General features: G+C 35.6%; 1 protein-coding gene and 1 long non-coding RNA gene across 10 annotated transcripts; both read left to right on the top strand.

Moving 5' to 3' along the window:
- Window positions 1-2,181: 2,181 nt before the first annotated feature.
- LOC116017797 lies at window positions 2,182-4,244 on the top strand. 2 transcript variants are annotated; one of them, XR_004097967.1, is made up of 5 exons: window positions 2,182-2,321; window positions 2,417-2,470; window positions 2,597-2,705; window positions 3,775-3,824; window positions 4,160-4,244. It is a non-coding gene; the product is annotated as an uncharacterized LOC116017797 (long non-coding RNA). The 2 variants fall into 2 exon arrangements; XR_004097966.1 differs by having other exon boundaries at window positions 2,182-2,705.
- A 2,845-nt stretch (window positions 4,245-7,089) lies between these two features.
- Window positions 7,090-18,453, top strand: LOC116015047. 8 transcript variants are annotated; one of them, XM_031255042.1, is made up of 15 exons: window positions 7,090-7,468; window positions 8,846-8,945; window positions 9,049-9,068; window positions 10,287-10,382; window positions 10,498-10,584; window positions 11,611-11,657; window positions 13,445-13,502; window positions 13,746-13,859; window positions 14,267-14,386; window positions 15,382-15,493; window positions 16,184-16,281; window positions 16,501-16,590; window positions 16,781-16,992; window positions 18,094-18,200; window positions 18,311-18,453. In XM_031255042.1, the coding sequence occupies exons 4-14, from the start codon at window positions 10,301-10,303 to the stop codon at window positions 18,103-18,105; spliced, it is 1,032 nt and encodes a 343-aa protein (XP_031110902.1). In that variant the 5' UTR covers window positions 7,090-7,468; window positions 8,846-8,945; window positions 9,049-9,068; window positions 10,287-10,300; the 3' UTR covers window positions 18,106-18,200; window positions 18,311-18,453. The 8 variants fall into 8 exon arrangements, with proteins under 8 accessions (XP_031110902.1, XP_031110896.1, XP_031110898.1 ...); XM_031255036.1 differs by having other exon boundaries at window positions 10,456-10,584; XM_031255038.1 differs by having other exon boundaries at window positions 8,846-8,951; window positions 10,456-10,584.
- Window positions 18,454-18,716: the final 263 nt, after the last annotated feature.

Here is an 18,716-nt window from a genome sequence, read left to right as displayed (position 1 = left end):
AGTGTTCATCTCAGATTATGAACACAACCAACTCTCGGAGAATATAATCAAGGATTCAACCAACCAATAGACTCACATAATGGACCAAGAGATATGAATAAATACTCCAGAATCATGGTAAAATACTCAACAAAATACCCCAACAAAATCCAGAACCAAAGGTGAAACAACCAGACAACAGATCACAAAACAACTCACTGGAAACAGAACCAAGAATACACTAGCGGTACACCTTGGCGGAACACTCTGCACCGCCACATTCCCTGCCCCAACAGACGGAACTCTCCAGCGGAGCACGCCGGTCCGCCATCCTCTTCTGCAAGAAGGGACGGGGCCGCCCAGCGGTACGCCTCCTTTCGCCACTCCATTCCCCCGTTGTTCTTGCGGACCACTTAGGCGGGACACATTATACCGCCTAACCTTACCGCAAGAGCAACTCCAAACCATGCCCAGACCAGAACAGACAGAATACGCAATATTCATTCCAGAATACAAAAATATGATCAGATTGTCCAGATTACATCTCCCAGAAGCCAAATAAACATGGAATCCGTACCAACAAATGTCCATAAACATCAAGATGCAAAGGATCAAGAACACAAGTTCATAAATCCATCAAAATAACTCACAGACCAACAAAGAATATGCTAAGCAGCAAAGATTTCCACAGGATTCCAATACACCAAATAATATTCATAGATCAAGAGTGTAAAATAGGTTTTAGTGGACATGACGGTTACCTCTTGTAGCACACTTCAAACCAAGCCAACTCTAAGCTCATCTCAAGCAAGTCATAACTTATGAACCTTAATCCGTTTGCTAATACTGGATTTAAACCCTCGCCCTCCAGCTCACCACCCAAACACCATACCACCAGACCAGTTCATCTCCTTTTGCTATGTTCCGCAACCACCGACTACTATCCTTCACACAACTCCTGGCCACCATCGTCGGAAAGGAGAGAAAGCGTGCCGACGTTTCTGCTGGTTCGACACCCGTCCACCGTCAACCACCATCACAGCTACGCACCGTCGGTGACGCCACAAGCCGAAGAAGACGGACATTCGGGTGCTCTACTCTGCTAGGAACGACGAACGCCGAAGTGGACTATGGAGGTACTACCACTAACGCGGAACGGAGGAGGGTGCACCGCCAAGCTCTTCCGCTACCATTAAACGCCGCCTCCACATCAGAGAGGGTCTTGCCGCCATTGCTGCCCGTCGCTCGCCAGGAGCAGGGAGGAGGGGTGGTGCCGCCGCCGAGACTCCATCACCAAAGATGCCAGGAAAGGAGAGCCACTGCTACCAAGCTCCTCCGGGGAACCGTTCACGCCACGTGACTACTGCCGTCACAACCGTCGCGGCTTTCGTCGAGGCAAGGTGATCACCGGAGAACAGAGTACGTCGGTTGCTGCCATGGAGGTCGCCGGCCACGATCCCGTCGCCGCCGTCGAAGAACGTCGCTGCTGCACGATTCTCGCCGCCGGAAGGAGACTGTCGAGCCACGTCCGTCGCTGTTGCTAGTTGCCGTGCTTTGCTTGCCAACCATTGTAGCTGCCTGAAGACGTCGTACGAGGGAACCAAGGTCACCAGTGTTTGAGGTTGTCGTCGACGGGAAGAAGGGACCACCGTCACTCAACTTAGCTAGCCGGAGCTCTCCATTGTATGCTGGTTGCTCTTGATCGAGAGAGAGACGAAGAGGAATGGAGAAACAGATGGAATGGCTGCGAAATTGTAACTAAATATATATACTATATATATTTACGTGGAATTTCCAAATAGGGTAGGGTTACTATTTATGGGTTGGGCTATTTATAGCAAGGTTAAGCCATTGGGCTAGATTAGTTGGGTCAAGATTAATTATGATATACTTAGGGTAATTCATTGGGTCCATAGCCCTATAATAAATATCATATAGGTTTTGGGCTAGTGTGCTTTGATCTTAAAATAGTAATTTATATAAATAATTTATCTCTAGCCCATAGAAAAATAATTATATATATAACATTTATACTATCATAATTAATAATAAGAAAGTAGGCCTTTATTTTAAATATTTATATTTAAAATAGTGGTAGGAAAATACGGGGTGTTACAGACGTACTGCGCGAGCAAGAATCAAGTATCTTTTTTTCGTTTTTCTTACTTTTTTTGTATGCTTAATCAAATGAAATCTGCAAAAGAAAAAAAAAGGATTAAAATCCAGTTTGAGTATGGCATTTGATATCCCAGGCAACTTACATTCTGGTGAAGAGATTACAAAAGATGGTGAAACGTCTACAAATCAAGAAATTGTTGCGTTTGTGATCTAAAAGCTAGAAGGTAATGGTGCGACATGGGAAACTGTAAATTTAATCATTGTGTCGCAATTTTCTACAAATTCGAAGGTTTAAACTTAGCTGCTATTTTATGACCAGGTTGAATAATGAACAAATAGCTGTTGTTGTTGATTACTTTCGTGTCTTTTAGGTGTAAGAGTGATTATCTCTTTTTTATGTTATATGCTTCTTCCTGATTTTAGGTTTAGCTCCATTCTCTTTTGAGTCTCATTAAACATCTACAGGAGATCATACATAAGTGATGTTATTTCTTTTTAGAACAAATTCCAGGAAAAGTGACAGGAAAACAAGCTTGTGAAAGATGGGTGAAACACAGTACTCTCAGAATTGCATGCATATGGGTTTAATTAGGCTAAGGTCAACTTTGGTAATCATCTTTCTTATATGAATACAAATGCCATATATTATTTTCAGTTTTTTTATGTTTCTACTTGCCATGATTTTTTACTTGAGTTTGATCTTAGTATTTGATTTTCTCATAAGTGCCACTGTTTGTTGGTTAATGTAGGAATAAGCACTGAATAAAAGCTTTAGTGTATCTCGAGTCCTGTTTAGATGAGTTTTTAACTAGCGATTGGATTTTTATCTAGCGGAGACTATAGAATATAATATAATGGAAGAAAAAGTAGAGAACAAAGAATTGAAAATGGCAAACTAGCCATAGGTGGCTGTTGTGTATTCCATTATTTTTAACAATGTGTGCTGTCAAAATATTAATCTAACTGCTTAACATGTAGCTGGCTGCTGTGTATCACAACTCTATATCGAAACAATGGTTCACTAAAATTAAGATTGAATAATGAAAAATCCTAATGAAATCATCCCCAAATTTAACAATTTACTAGACCATATTACTTATCTTTTTCCCAAGTCCTGCAGATTCCATTCATCCAAAGTTTGCAGCTCTACCTCCTGAAAAGAAATGTGCTTTTAAAATGAGTGCACCTGAGGTTCGTGTTGCCTCTTTAATTCACAAAAAGAACTAAATTACCCAACTTGTTTATATATATATATATATATGGATTCAGGTACATAGGCTTGGGAGAGAATGAAGAAGAGAAACTATTTTATTTAAGAAACTTATTCTAAAAGCAAATTTATTTAGATCTTCCTTAGGATTTTATTTGGCTGTGTTGTGAAGTTTAGCACATATTTGAACGTTTATATTTTGTTTTTGACTATGATGTACAACTTCTTAGGCCAATTTCTAAGCAAATTGCAGAGAATTAGAATGCCGAAATATTCTCAGCTAATACGCTACTTGTAATTCTTATGTGGTTGGTTTTTTTTTCATTGCTACTATACCTAAAAAGAAGAAAAATGTAAAGTTTTTGGAGTTTGATAACATTATTCCACACACAAGTAACTGCTATTTGAAAAATCTGTTGTTTGTCTTTTGAGGTTACCTAGTGTTCATTTCATTTTTCTCTTTGCAGAATTCTTCATATAAACAGAGATGGCAGGATGATTCTAATTTTCAAAATGAGTAGGTGTTTTTACTCCTCTTTCCTTTGCTTTCTTTACGATCTTCTTATGAAATTATGTCCTTAATTCAGAGTTGATAATCAATATATAGATGGGAGTCTCTTCTTTCTTGCATCTTTTGGCATATTCTTCACTTTTTTTTTCTTTTAAATATGATACTTCATAAATGTTGTTACAGCTCCAACCCCCCCCCCCCCAAATACTCTTTATTTTTATAACAGTGAATTAAAAAAAAAAAAACCCCATGTTCTTGATAAATAACAGCTATGTGGGATGGATTCTCTTTTTCAATTTGATGCTTTTAAATTGGAGTTCTGCTTGTTAATTCATTTGTAGGTTTTTCGGACACTATGACATATTCCATAGAAGAAATTGATGAGATTCGTGAAACATGAGCCAATTATTTTTTTTTTATAATGAATGTGTATAAGTGTGTCTGTCGTGATAGAGTATTTAGATATTAATGGTTGGATTATATGTATTAGTTTAGATTATTGTAGTTTAGTTTGGATTGTAGTGTGGATTTATATTTCAAATTGTGATGTAATTTGAGTTATATTGTGAATTGTGGAATATAAATTGTGTTAATGAATATTGTGGATTGCGTAGTATAAGTGTTTTGAAGGATAATATTGTAGATGATTGATTTGACTGTAGTAGTGGTGAACAAAATTAAATAAAAAATTTTACAAAAAGCAATAGGCGTTTGTTTCTTGTTTAGGAACAGATGCCTAAAACTACGAAAATTTAGAACAATTCTTATATGAACAGGCGTCAGTTGTTAGCAAAGAACAAACGCCAATAGTCAAGAATTAGCAACTGTAAACAACAGACGCCTAAAGTCATGACTATCAGTGTCCTGTTCATATGCACCTGTTGTAAAACAGACGCCAATAGCTCCAAACAACAGACGCGAATTCCCTGTTTTGTACTAGTGCCATTGTTGAAGTGAATGTCCAAGCACATCCGAGTTTAGCCCGAGATGATAACCTAGAAGCATCTCGAGGTGCAAACCAAGACAATAGTGCACAAGGGACACGAGCTAATGAAGAGATAAGTTCCCCTAACCCTTTACAATCTTTTGACTTGAATTCTATTCTTTCTACTATTAAAGAAATGGCAAAGGATTACTAGACTCAATTCAATTCTCTCAAAAAGGCCATTCGCCGAGTCAGAAAAAGCTCTAAAAAGAAGAAAAAACATGACTCTCATCCTCGTGCGCTGTATCGAAACGTTGAATTTGAGGAAAGGATGTTAAAAGCTCAATTAGACAACGAGGCATCGTTTGCAAGCATAAGAGAAAGTCCAACCAACTTACAGCGAGAACAGCAGGCCATGAAGATCAATCAGTTCGGCCTTAAAGAACGAGTTGATCTATCCTGTGTGAAAGGATGTAACTATTTTTTTTGGGTCAATCAATACGTAATCACATATTATATCAATTGAAAGAAAAAAAATAGAGTTAACAAAAAAAAAGAGATATACTCCATAGTATATAACTCATTTTAAAAATAGGAAAAGGGTCAAATTGACTTCAAAGTCAATCGGATAGTACAATTAGATCCTCTAAGTAAAAAAAAAAATCATTCCAAATCAACCTGTTTAAGAGGTCAATTCTTCCAAGCTTGATACATGTCATTTTTAAATATTTTTTATTTTTATTTTTAAGAAAACTTTTTTATTTATTATTTTTTTAAAAAAAAAAAAAGAAGAAGAAAGAGTACAACCATCGACTGTCTAGCGAAGACAACCAATGGCTACCTCCTTCATGGACAACTATAGCTATTCTCGCGGTAGCCACGATTGAAGGTCGGTGGTTGTACTCTTTTAAAAAATTTTAAACTTAATAAATAAATAAATAAAATTTAAAAAACAAAAATAAAAAATATTTAAAAAGACACATGTCAAGCTGGAAAAAATTCACCTACTAGATATTTAATTTAAACTTTTTTTATTTATAACTGGTAGGGGGAACCCAATGGTAACAAAGTATTATCAGAAACAGTTAACTAGCAACAAGACGCCAATGTGAGAGGCCGGCGACGTCCTCTTCCAGCAGCATTCTTGCTCCATTCGGAGGTGAGACAGTGCATGCAGTCCTAGGGGGCTTGTTTGGCGAGCTTAGCTAGGAAGTCAGCAACCGTGTTATGTTCTCGAGCCACAACTGAGAGGATTACCTGATCAAAGTGGCGAATCTCTTGCTTGCATGCCTGGATAATGTTGGAAGCTCCATTCGGATCATTATGGGGGGTTGATAGGCATCGGACAGCTTCATTGGAGTCACTTTCGAGGATTATTCTCCTGAGCCCAAGTGATCTCGCTATTTGCAACCCTCTGAGTAGCGCCTAGGATTCTGCATGCAGGATAGAACATGTGTCGATGTTATGGATAAAACCTCCTTTCCACCGGCTAGTGGAATCTCTGATCGCTCCCCCGCAACCAGCTCTGTTTGAAGATAGATCAATCGCTCCATCAACATTGACTTTGACAAATCCCTCCCCTGGACAGGTCCAGGACATCATACTCCAGTTATAGTGGGTATCCGTGGCTTGAAGGTGATTATTCTTATTAAACGCACTGTCAATTTCTTCCACCTTTGCCTTTATCCAAGCAATCTTAGCATGTAGTGGTTGGTGGAGGTCATTGAAGGTGGTTTCGTTTCTCCATTTCAACACCCACCATGCAGTGACTGCAAATATTATCGCATTGCTGCATGGGCTGTTCGACCTGCCACGAGTTCTAATTCCTTCGTCCAGCTAGTGTGTTAGCGGCTGCAATCTGTTCTTGACATGGAAGTCAGGGAGAATGATCCTCCAAACTTCATCTGTTGTGATGCAATAACGTAAGGCATGGTCTATATCTTCGACCTCACTTGTGCAGTGCTAGCACTTATCGTTCGGGGTAAGTCCTCTTTTGGCTCTGTTACTATTTGTCATTAGTCTGCCGTGTCTAACGAGCCATAGGAACATTTTGATATGATCAGGGATCTTTAGTTTCCATATGGCGTTCCATTTGGCTGCCTCAATAGAGTCTGAGGTACCGGCAACAATGTCATAAGCCTAATTGAAGCTTAATTAAACAATTTTACGTTTAGGTGAATCGTGATATAAATGAAACTTTTTTTTTTTTTTTTATTTGAGAAACCTAATTGTATTATTCAATTTAACTTGGGGGCGAATATGATTCTTTTTCTTACAAATACTCATAAGTTCGTAATAGGAAAGGCTTGGAAATTTGAAGTTTGAAGATTGAAGGAAGGGCTCGCAAGTCGCAAGTAGGCAAGTAGCAAACCAGATCCAACGTGTCAGCAAAAGAAAGAAAGTAAGACGTCCGAAAAAATACGCGCATCCAAACGCGCCTCTCCTATTGGCTTCCGATCTTGCTATCCCACGCCAACTGCTCTCTCAATCCCAGTTTAAGAAAATTCCAAATTTCTTCTCATTCTTCTCTCTGAGGTGATGTGAGGATCATCGACATTGCACTTCTTCTTCGCCTCTCAATTCACTTCCATTTCTTTGATGCATACTTCTCTCTCCAACTCCTCAAATTCCTCTCCAATTCGATCTTTTCCACTTCTCCTGCTCCGGGCGTTTTTAGGAATTTCTCGGATTTCCTCGCGGTCGTCGTCGTCGTAATTGGGTTTCGGTAATGTGACTGCTTACCAATCAATGGGTTTCTTGATTCATTGTTTTTTCTATTGTTTTCCACCTTCATGTGTGTGAAAATGAGGTTGTACTCACATGCATTTTCAAGTTTCATGCTGACATGAAATATTATTCTGAGTTCTTGTGGTGTATTGAATAAATGCACGATGTTATAGTCAATTACAGTAAGTATTGTGTCTTTTGTGCTGCATTATGCTGTTTGCCTGTGTGTTTTGGTAACATTGTAACTATGCCGGGTGAAGTAGGGGGGTTGAAATTGCTTTAGTTTAATGAAGGGTCAAACCATGTTGAGAAGCAAAGGTTAAAAGCAGGTGACATGGAAGCTAACATTAGTGCCACTCTCTTTAGTGATTATAGGCACATAAACAGAGGGTAAATACTGGTTAGCTATAGTCTACAGTTTAACCTTCAGATTGCAAATGTATTTCTGGCTCACAATCCCATGTTTGCTGGTGAGGTTTAAGATTAGGATGTCTTGGAATTGATTGTTGTCATTAGCTAGGTTGGCACCCCAAATATCATGATTAAACCATTTGCCTTGGATCCAGGCCAGATTGTGATTGTGGGATTATGAACTCATTCCCATGCATAAATATTTCAAGTTTTAGAGTGATTGTTAGTTCTAGCCTCTTAATGTCTCTCTGCCCCCCAATTAAATAACTAAAAAATCTTCTTATTATTAGTAGTCTATGTTGTTTCCTTCCAACACCCATCTTATTGAGTTGGTATATAGAGTCCCTTGTCTAAGATAAGACTTTAGCTTCGAATCTCACTTTTATTTTGTATCAGTGTGGGTGTTGCTGTTGTTGGGTTTTCTGTGCAAATTTATTTGGTGAATATTGGCGGACTTATTGAGATTTGTGGTATTGTTGAGCTTGAAGATTTTTTCATAAATGATTAGTTGTAGACTTCTAATTTGCAAAATTCTGTAAATATAAATTGTTATATCTCATTGTTTCATTTATAATATTTTAGCTCTATATCTTTAGTCACAAATAATAAAATGTGAATGAAAATATTAAATTTGGAACTAGGTTAAAACTAGCTAACCATGTTCCCACCCCTTTTGACCTACTTTTCTCTTAGCCTGTTTTTGGACTACCCTTCTTTCGTCAACCCCACTCAAAATTAAAGCAACCGACAAGCTTTCTATCTTTAGTTATGTGTATACTAAGCCCTCTTAATTTTTCTTCAACTAAGTTTAACCTGCCCAAATGTAACCCAACAAACATGTTTGAAGTTTGATACCTCCACTGATGAGCATACTTCTAATTGTTTTTTTCATTTTTCTCTCATTCATTTCCACTTGTAAGTGTGCATACAAAATATTAATTTGTTGTTCTTATGACTAGTCAAGAAGGACTTGTGACTTAGGATGCCATGGATGTTCATGGCCAAAAGCAATATATAATGTGAAGGGTCCAAAGTTGGTACAATTTATGCACAGAAAAGTAGTGGTATGGGTAAACAACCACTTTGTTTCATTAGTTCTCTTTTGCTAAGGGTTCCTCTTTCCCTGGAGTGTGCTTACTCTAATGCAGATTCTTTTTTTGTCTACAGGCATGCCCCCCACACCAAAAGTACAGTCTATTACACTTACGTTTTTCAAATCATGGCTGGCTCAAGTTTTCTTAAAAACAATTGGCTTGTTAAAGAAATATGGTTACCTAGAAAAGCATTGCATATGATTGCTTGGGAAAGATTTAGAGAAACCTGAGATAATTTCTTAATTTTGAATGAGTTAAAAAAAGTGTCAAAAGTACTCCCATATCTACATGAATAGTTTTGGAAAATAAATGTTTTGTTTGTTTAAAACTGGTATCATAAGTCATGAAATCCTGTGAAATGGTGCTCCTAAATCACTTTGGTGAAGGTTGCATCAGGAGAAATTGTCACAACATTTGTTGCTACAGATAATCAACTTGCACATCTTCTCACCAAGTCCCTTAGTTGCTCAATGGTAGATTGGTAGAATACATATGTAACACACTAGGAGTTTATGACATGTAAGATCCAGCTTGAGAAGTAGTGTTGAATATTGTAAGATAAATGTTTAGGTAATTTTGTATCAGTTTGGGATCATATAAATCCCCCGGTTGTAGGATTTGTAATTATAGGTTGCTTATCGTACAGTAATAAAGACATAGGTTGGGAGACAATTATTCTCACTCATTCCTTTGTCTTCTTTCTTTTTGTCCAATTCTTTACATAATGCATAGAGTTTTCAGAATTTCAATACTAAATATTCCTTAAAGATTATTGATCTCAAATTATATACAATAATTATCCAAAGAAAGTAATTGGAACTCCAAAAGGAAGTTTAAATTTTGCAATTTTCATATGTTTGCCTGCATCTTTTGACTATCTTTTTGCATTCCTACTAATATATTAAACTTATGTGGGGGATAGTAGCATGTGTGTAACAAGCAAAGGTTTTATGTATTGGAATCATCTCATGAAAATTGAATTGAAGCTTTGGCACATAAATTTTTTTACTTTTATTTTTGTAAATTTGTAACATGGTTTTGATCACTAAGTGTGACATTTAGTTGAAGCACTTTAATTGGAGTTTTGATGATAAGCTTTATCCTGTAAATACAATACCATATAATATTAGAAACCAACAATCATGCCAAAATATAAAAATAGCTGCAGGATTCATGGGAGTGATGATGAAACCCTGTTGGAAGTGTCATTGTTATATTCATTCTCCATGCTATTTCTTCTGTTTTCTTTTCTTGCAAAATTATTGATAATCTTAGCAATAATTAAGATTACACCAGTACATTGCCTTACAGATTATTACAATTTGATGGTATGTGCGCTTGGAACTGGGAGAATGGCAGTCATGGCCAGGTTTCTGGCAGCTGGACGTATCCCACAGACTATTTCAGGTAACCATTATGTTAGAAATTTGATCTATCTTGTAAATTAAATCCTATCCCACTAGGCTACCTTACTCTGCAGGTTTTCCACCTTTCATTTTTCTGACTTTTCCTGGCTTGGCAGAGGATGTTGGTCGCCATAAGTTAGCTGCTCAATATATTTGCACAGAACTAAAGGAGGCAGATGAAGCAAATTTGATTGATGAAGAAGGTAATCTTGTTGTCAAGCTATTTTGCTAGTTTGAGGCAACTAGGCAAGAATGGATAAGCAAATGTAGGTTTTAATTTGGATCTTGATTTGGCTACAAGTTTATATGTTGTGTTTTTGACTAATTTTCATTCTTCATATATTTCCCATTAATATGCAAATCTAAGGAACAAAATAAAGCAATTCTAGCTTAGAAACTATAATCTTCACAATAAAATCTATATGGTTCTCTTAGGAGTAAACATAATCAAGTAACATAAATCTCTCTCTCTCTCTCTCTCTCTATATATATATATATATATATATATACACACACACACACACACACACACACACACACACACACACACACACACACACACATAATCAAGTAACCATGCTTCCTGTGAAAACTATGAACATGCAATGAGCAACAACTACAATTTCAACTGTTGATACGTAAACGTGCACCCAAAATTGGGATTTTAAAAGTTCATTGTGCAACAAGTGCAATCTCTGATATGTAACAGTACAGTGCATTGTTATCAGCAATTGCACTTGTAGTTGCTGCATGGTGCACTTTAAGGTTGAAATATTTACCAAAATGCCACCCTGCTTTTCCCTTATTTTACACCTGTTGATCATCCCAGATTGATGGCTATAATTGGTCCTGAGTTTATATATATATATATATATATATATATATACATATACATACATACATATATATGATTTATCTGAACCATGCCCTTTTTTGAAAATAGAGAACTGCGTATAAAGAATAAAAAAAAAACATTTTCCATGAAGCATGAGATTTGTGCAAATTGATGCCTTTAGAGGGTTTGCATACTCTCTGAAGTCCTATTCAGTTAATTTTCTCAGTTCAATATGAAAACTATTACAGTAATTTCCTCCAGTCTTGAACTTTGTTGAAGTCTGAAAGACAAGTAAAATATATAAAATCCAGTGTTGAGTTTATGTATCTACTCCCATTACTATTTATTTGTGTATTTATTTATTTTAATATTTTGAATTCTGTTGGTTTGGCAGATATGCATGTATTTGGCTTGAGGCCAATGACAGATCCTTTACATTTGGTAAGGGTTGTAGACGTGCACTTTTTACTTCTATCAACAAACTGTGTTATAAAATGTCCATCCCATATATTTCATGTTGATCTTTTGTTTTTGTTTTTGTATTTCTTTTTTTTTTTTGTTTTTTATTCTTTTTGGCATTGTGGTGCCAGCATCTAACCTCTAGTCCTCAGGTTCTTTGGATTTATGGCTTTGGCCTTGATCACTTGGACATTATTTTCCTTCATTATTAAAAAGGAGAAAAGAGAGAGGTTCTGTTTCTTATATGATCTCCCACCCTTTTTCCTTCATTTTCCTTGGATTTATTGCTTTGGCCTTGTCTATTCGACCATTCTCTTTGTTCATTATTAAAAAGGAGAAAAGAGAGAGATTCCTTTTCATGTATGATCTTGCGCACTTTGCCTTCCTTGTATGGATTGATTTGAGTTTACCATGTTCCAGTATTATTGTTTCTTGTTTAACTAGAGTATGAGAAAACCCATAGTTTGTGAAAAAAGGCTGAGAGAAGCAGAGCTCTATGTACTGGAATTTGTAGTAGAAATGTTCAGCATCTAAAGCTACAAAATAATGACCTAAGTAATGATGTAGTATACAACTAATATTTAAAAGTGTTATTTGTGTGAATCTAGGTTATATTCATGGTTTTGACCCTTTTTTAGTGCTAAGAGATCTGTACATTGCGCTTAAATACATTTTAGCTGGACATAATTTCCCTCATTCCGTATTTCCATTATAACTCCGTTAAACTCCTGTTAAAATTTAAATAGTATGGAGTAATAGTTAAGGAGCATTTATTAAAGCAAATATTATGACAATCTAGTTAATCATATCATATTTATTAGTCATTTTATTAATTTCATTCCACAAATATTAGCTCTCATATTTGAATTACTTACCCCTTTTTTTTCCATTATAAACAAAAATAATATGGTAATAGTTAATTTTTTATTCACCAAATTGTATATTTTCTCCAAAATATAGGATTTTCACAAGTATGACTTTGATGGTTAAAAGTAACATTTTAAAATAGTTTTTTATTGATAAATATTTTTATTTTTTTCTTCAATAATTTTAACAGGATTATGATTTTAATATTGGGCTTAAACTTTCTCACATTGTGCATAAAAATGGCTAGTATAACTAATACAATCCAACACACCATATCAAGGTTGAACATGTAGATCATATATTCGCCAATCTTGTTACAAGAATAGTCAATGCAAGGGTCTCTAAGTCATTTTGTAAGGATGTCTTGAAGTTAATTAGCTAAATTGAAAAGCTATTAGCAATGCATCCAGATAAGATCTTCTCTTGGATGAAACAACAATCAGTTTCTATATGTTTGGTCTATCAAGAAAGGATGGATTTAAGACAATGTGCACTGTTGCTTGGTTATTGCACATGGACTTCATTTGCCACACGGCATTGTACATAGTTCTTGGAGTAAGTACTTTTAGCCATATAAGTTCACATGTTGCCAAGGCCGGCCATAACATAGTATTCAGCTTCTACATGGCTCCTGCAACATCTTCTCTAAGATACCAAATTTCTACCAATCAGAACATAATATTTAGAAGTTGAATGAATGAACATTGAACATCTGTCAAAGTGAAGCTCTAGTCATAGGCTAATAGCAGTGACAACTCTTCATATACTCGATGTATAGAAGTTTTATCAATTTATAACTTGATAGACTGATACACTGGCTAAACTTTGTAATATAACTTCCATGATATTTCATATGCTTCTCATGTTTGTGCATGATTGATTATTTGAATATGTATTTCAAGGTTTGTTGCAATTCTTGTAAGAAGCCTATAAAGGTCAGCCAATATGTTGCTCATGCAGGTTCCTTCCTTTCCCTTTGTAGTAACTTATTTTTGTGCCTGTGCTTTTCTTTTATTTAGCTAGATTCTGTTTACAAACATTCACTTGTTGATATTTGTTTTATGTGGAAAAGTTGAAAAGTTTCTCTTAAATTTGGATTTTGTGTGTAGCTTTCATAATGAAATTAAATAAAATAAAGTTTAGTTCTAGTTTTTAATTCTAGAGCCTCTTTGCTTAAAACTATTGCTTTTATCTTTCTTTCAGAGATCTGCAAGTCATTAAATTCTGTGGATGAAATTATTCCAGAGCTTGATGGCGGCACAAGGCAGAAGAAACCCCCAAGGAAACAGAGGAGAAAGTCACTCAACACGTATTCAAGTATCCTTTCTACCCCTTTTTGATTGTTACTAAAGTAAAGAGAGGATTTCTGAATATGATGTCTTGTACTGTCATATAGAAAAGAGAATACAAAGCCTATAAATAGGTGCTAGAAGACTACGAATAGGAAACAAGTTTCCATATGTCTACCTACCTAAATCCATAAGACTGCCTAATCTATAGAGATTCCATATATTAAATATATATTCCATAACATTGATGAACAATGGTACAATTTAGACTAGGCTCTAAAATATTTTGTAATTTATTAAGATGGAAATTCATCTTATCAACAAAAACTGTTAAAAGCTTATTGCAGATCTCATTTTAAGTCATGAAAAGTATGTACTATTTGTTACATCAGATAACTATTGTTCTCACTTGATTTTAATCCTTAATTTCCGAAGACCAAGCTGTGGCTGTCAGGGAGAATGAAAAGCCACAATCATTTGGTGATGCCTATTTTTCTGCATTAGATTCCAATATGGAGGAGAAGGTTCCCTCAACTATCCTTGCTGAAGCAAAAAGTATCACTCCTATACTTTATTAGAATTTCCTTCTCATTCATTTCATTTGGCTTAATGATACTTCCCATTAACATTTTTGGTTCACAGTCATACTTTCTTTTACTTGTCTTAACATTTTTTTATGCTAAAACTCACTGTCTTGACTATTGCATTATGAACTGGGGCTGCAATTTAGTGCTGGACAACTTGAAATTCAATAGAAATTGAGTGTTTGCGTGCCTGCCTGATGACAAAAATTTATGGCTCTATGATACATGTTGGGGCCATGATAGGAAGTCTTAATTTATTACAGTTACATTACATAGTTTGGATATTAAGAAACTACTAAATAGTTATTTAGAAATTACAGAATAGTTATTTAGAAACTATTGAATAGTTATTTAACTTATTACTCTTAGTTTTTGAATTACTTTAGGAAGTTTAATTATTTGGAAACTACCAAATAATTAATCATTCTTAATTTAGCAATCTTTGTAATCAACCCTATAAAAGGGTGTGTTATTTAGAATAATAGAACAGGCAGAAATTCGAACCCAAAAAAGGGTCTAAGGGAGTTTTGGGTCTCAACTCTCGAGCAAACGCAATGTTTTCTTCTTTTCCTTTTCCAACTATTATGCTTTGTTCTTTTTTCCTTATGTTTTCTTGCCCGTGATGTGAGCACATAACACTAGTGGGGATCGGGGGTGGAAAGAATCTTTAGAAAAAGGGAGCAAGAGATAGAAGTTTTAGAGGGGGCTATACCATTCCCTTGCACTAACAAAAGGTCAATAACAAATACCTGGATTCTAATAGGTTTAATTTAAAAATAAATGAGCTACCCTGCCAGGTGCAGTTTCTGAATTGCTGGATTTTTCTATTCCTATCTGTTTGGCCCATCTTAACACTGGAAGATCTGCCCCTTGATTTTTGGAGTGAAAAATCTTGAATTTTAAACAGTAATTTCATTGCTTCTCACATTTCAACACTCTGTATATAAGTATATTATTTTATTGCAGGAAGTTCACCGCACTTGGATGGAGCTGTTCTGACAGATGGTTCTGCTGTCAGTACTGCAACTATAGATTGCATAAAAGGTGCAAAATCACGTCAAACAAAACGATCCAAGATGTAGGCATTCACCTCTGGTTGTAACTATCCATCAGTCAATGGCCTAGAAGAGCACTGCATTTTCCTGGTTTTTGACCCTTCTGTCATATAGATTGTATGTGTGTGTTTAAATCTTATGCATGCATGTGCTGGTTTGCATGTATATAGTTATTTGTGTTCTTCTCATTTATTTTCTTTCTTAAGATATTATAGCTATTTGAAAACAGTTTCTTCAGCACGAGGGATTGGCTGTTTATAGAGAACTGAGAACTGGTTCTGTGAAAATGTTAATTCAGTAAGAAATCAATTCTCAATTGCTTGTGCAGATATGTGAGCTTTGGGGAAATTTTTAAAATATTGATTATTTTTTACTTAATTTATACATCAAACAACCTTTTTGAAAATAGAGGTAACAGGTAAGGTAGTGACATCTTTCCCAGTGCCCTTCATGATGCCTGGGGCCTCGTGATCTCATCCCACTGACCCATTTTATGCATGTCATAGACATACAGCACTTCTCCATGAATACTCATATGAATACATTAATCATTACTATTAATTCTTGTAAACTAAATGATTACTTCATTTAAAATTTACAAATGCAGATGGGAAGTTTTACTGTGCATGTGTCAGTTATTTCCGACAGAATAGTGGTTATTAGGCTCACAGATATGATTTTCGAAAGTGTAATGCCATTCTTTATCCTTTTAGGCCAGCCACTGGGAGTGCACAGCTATTGGATAATTTTGAAGCAGCAAGTGTTGTAACTTATGGTCTTTGTAGTACCACTACACTAGAGACAATTCCTTGTAAGACACAGTGTAGATCAGTTCTTCATACTTACTCTCTAGATTTCATATTGCAGAAAAACATGATCCTATAATTCTTGGCTATCTCAACTCTCAAGATTTCATATATTACCTTGGTTGGATATAATCTTAATATTGTTCATATTGTACAATCTCTTGGAATTTTCTGTTTATAAGAGCTTGACTAACATGTACCTTCTCTTATATATAATGATAAAGGTGAAGAGGCAAGGTCCGGTACAAAAAATGAGCAAATTTGCAATTGTGTTGTTGGGGTTCAAATGCCTGCAAAAGCTCACGCTATCACAGGTAACCTGTGTATCTAATATCTATGGTTGGAATGGATTGACCTGTATCAGGAAACAAAATCTGCATTTACTTTAAAGACATGAAATCTTTCAGCCAGATGCATATGTCAACTCTGGAGACTAGCGTACCCATTAAACTTTCCATTATTTATATGTTTTTGTGAAACTGAAATTCTGCAAACACTATTCAGATGTTCCACATCCAGTTGCAACTAAAATCTATTATTCTCTAAGAAATCAGCGTCTTAGATCAGCACTCAACCATCTGTATTTTGGGGCATCAAGTATGGATAGCAGCAGTGACTGTGTTAGTTCTAAAGCATTACAGAAAACTGAATTGCCCTCACAAAAATTATGTCCCACCAACTTTCACAAAGGGCTACCTGATATCCAGCTGGAAAAGGTTTGCAACTAATCTATTTCTATTTCCTCTGGTTAGTTATACCTTTTTGTGTACTTGTTGAATGTATATGGCAAGTTCTGGAACCCTGACTTGTAAACATGATCTCAATCACTTGTTATGAAATAGCTTGTAATATTACATTGGGCCACAATTCTGGCTCTCCGCCTTAGGAGTTTATGTATTCTTTGAATCATGAAAAGTTTTACCAAGGAAATTTAGTTTATTTGGAATTTTGGATCCCGTTTCACTTTTGCTGTGATAGCTTTTAGGTGAGTTAGTTAGGATGATACTACAACTTATTACTATATTTGTTAAAATGAGGTTTTATTCCAGAAATCTGTACCAAAACATGATAATTGTTTTTTAAAAAAATTATTTTATAAATAAGACATTCCTGGTGCCAAATTCTTATGTCAATGAGTTTGTTGTTTGCATAACTATGGTAGATTGCCAGATTCTGAGCATAGTTTCTAAGTTACCTGTAAACTAACTACCTACTACTTGGGCAGAAATAAGGTAGAAAGCTTTCAGTTAGATTTATTAGTGTAGTTAAAGCCTGTGAAGGGTATTTTTCTTGCATCCAATTGAAAAACTAAGGATGTGTTTGGTTCGCACATGGGAATCGGAATCGGAATGGGTATCAAATACTTGGTAATGGTGTAATGGGTTTTGGTGAAAGTATTGCATGTTTGGTAGTAGGGTCGAATGGGAATGATTATTAATAGTTGGGGAAGCAGCTGAGGAGGAAGGGATGAAACCCTTATTTTATTAGGGAATGGGTTTTGCAATTAAGGAGGTAATAAAAACCCATAGTAGTGTTCTAAAAATCTATCAACCAAACAATAACAATGACTTTGATACCCATTCCTGATAGCTAAACCTGTCAACCAAACACACCCTAACTTGTCTCATTCACTTTGGGAGCTAGCTAGATTTGTTTCTTAGGCATGAAATTTAAACATATATCTGTCTCTTTTGCGGTTATGGAGCTATCATGCAACTAAAACGTACACTTGTGTTTGCACTATTATAAGTTATGATTTATAACATAACATAACATATGAGCTTGCAATTAAACTTAGGCTTTCCATGCTCTTGCAGGAAAGCACCTAAGGAGTTGAAAATTTTTTTGCAGTTGTACAGAAGTGAGAATATTTTTTATTAGATGAAGGAAGCGTATGTGGCATTTATCTGCCTAGTTTTGTCAGGTATGTATGTGTTCCATCATTCCTGTATAAAGCACTGGGTCTTTTGTAATGAAACTCTTGAACTTTCTTATTTGACCACCTTACTGATGCGCTTGCTATTCCTTTTTCAGTAGGATGTACATACATATTTTCTCTGTGCAGAAAATACCCTGCATGATTGGGTGATGGTACTGAATTGCTGTCATTTTTGCCTTTCGACAGAGACATAATGTACAAAGAACTGTCAACTTGCAGCTATTTTGCGTCATCCTTATTTATTATTATTATTATTATTATTATTTTAAAAAGGGAAAAGGGTCAAATGCATCCCTGAACTTTATATAAGAAGTCAATTAGGCCCTCGAGCTTTTAAAAGTTGCAATTAAACCTATCAACTTGTTATTTTCAAGCATTTAGACCCAACAGCAGGTTAATTACCTGTAATAGCAGGTAAGCTGCTCATATGACATTTTTTTTTCCAAATAAATTAATATTAACCAAAAAGAAGAAGAAGAAGACGGCAGCTGCCACCTTTAA

The sequence above is a fragment of the Ipomoea triloba genome, chromosome 4 (genome assembly GCF_003576645.1).
Source record: "Ipomoea triloba cultivar NCNSP0323 chromosome 4, ASM357664v1".
NCBI lineage: Eukaryota > Viridiplantae > Streptophyta > Magnoliopsida > Solanales > Convolvulaceae > Ipomoea > Ipomoea triloba.
The sequence above is the reverse complement of the archived record's forward strand: the minus strand, read 5'-3'. Positions and strand labels throughout refer to the sequence as shown.

Bases quoted from the DNA above. Each gene is read 5' to 3' on its own strand.
- LOC116015047 (XM_031255039.1), top strand. From the start codon at position 10,301: ATGGTATGTGCGCTTGGAACTGGGAGAATGGCAGTCATGGCCAGGTTT. The intron at 10,585-11,610 runs GTAATCTTGTTG...TTGGTTTGGCAG, and splicing joins AAATTTGATTGATGAAGAAG to ATATGCATGTATTTGGCTTG. The intron at 14,387-15,381 runs GTATCACTCCTA...ATTTTATTGCAG, and splicing joins TATCCTTGCTGAAGCAAAAA to GAAGTTCACCGCACTTGGAT.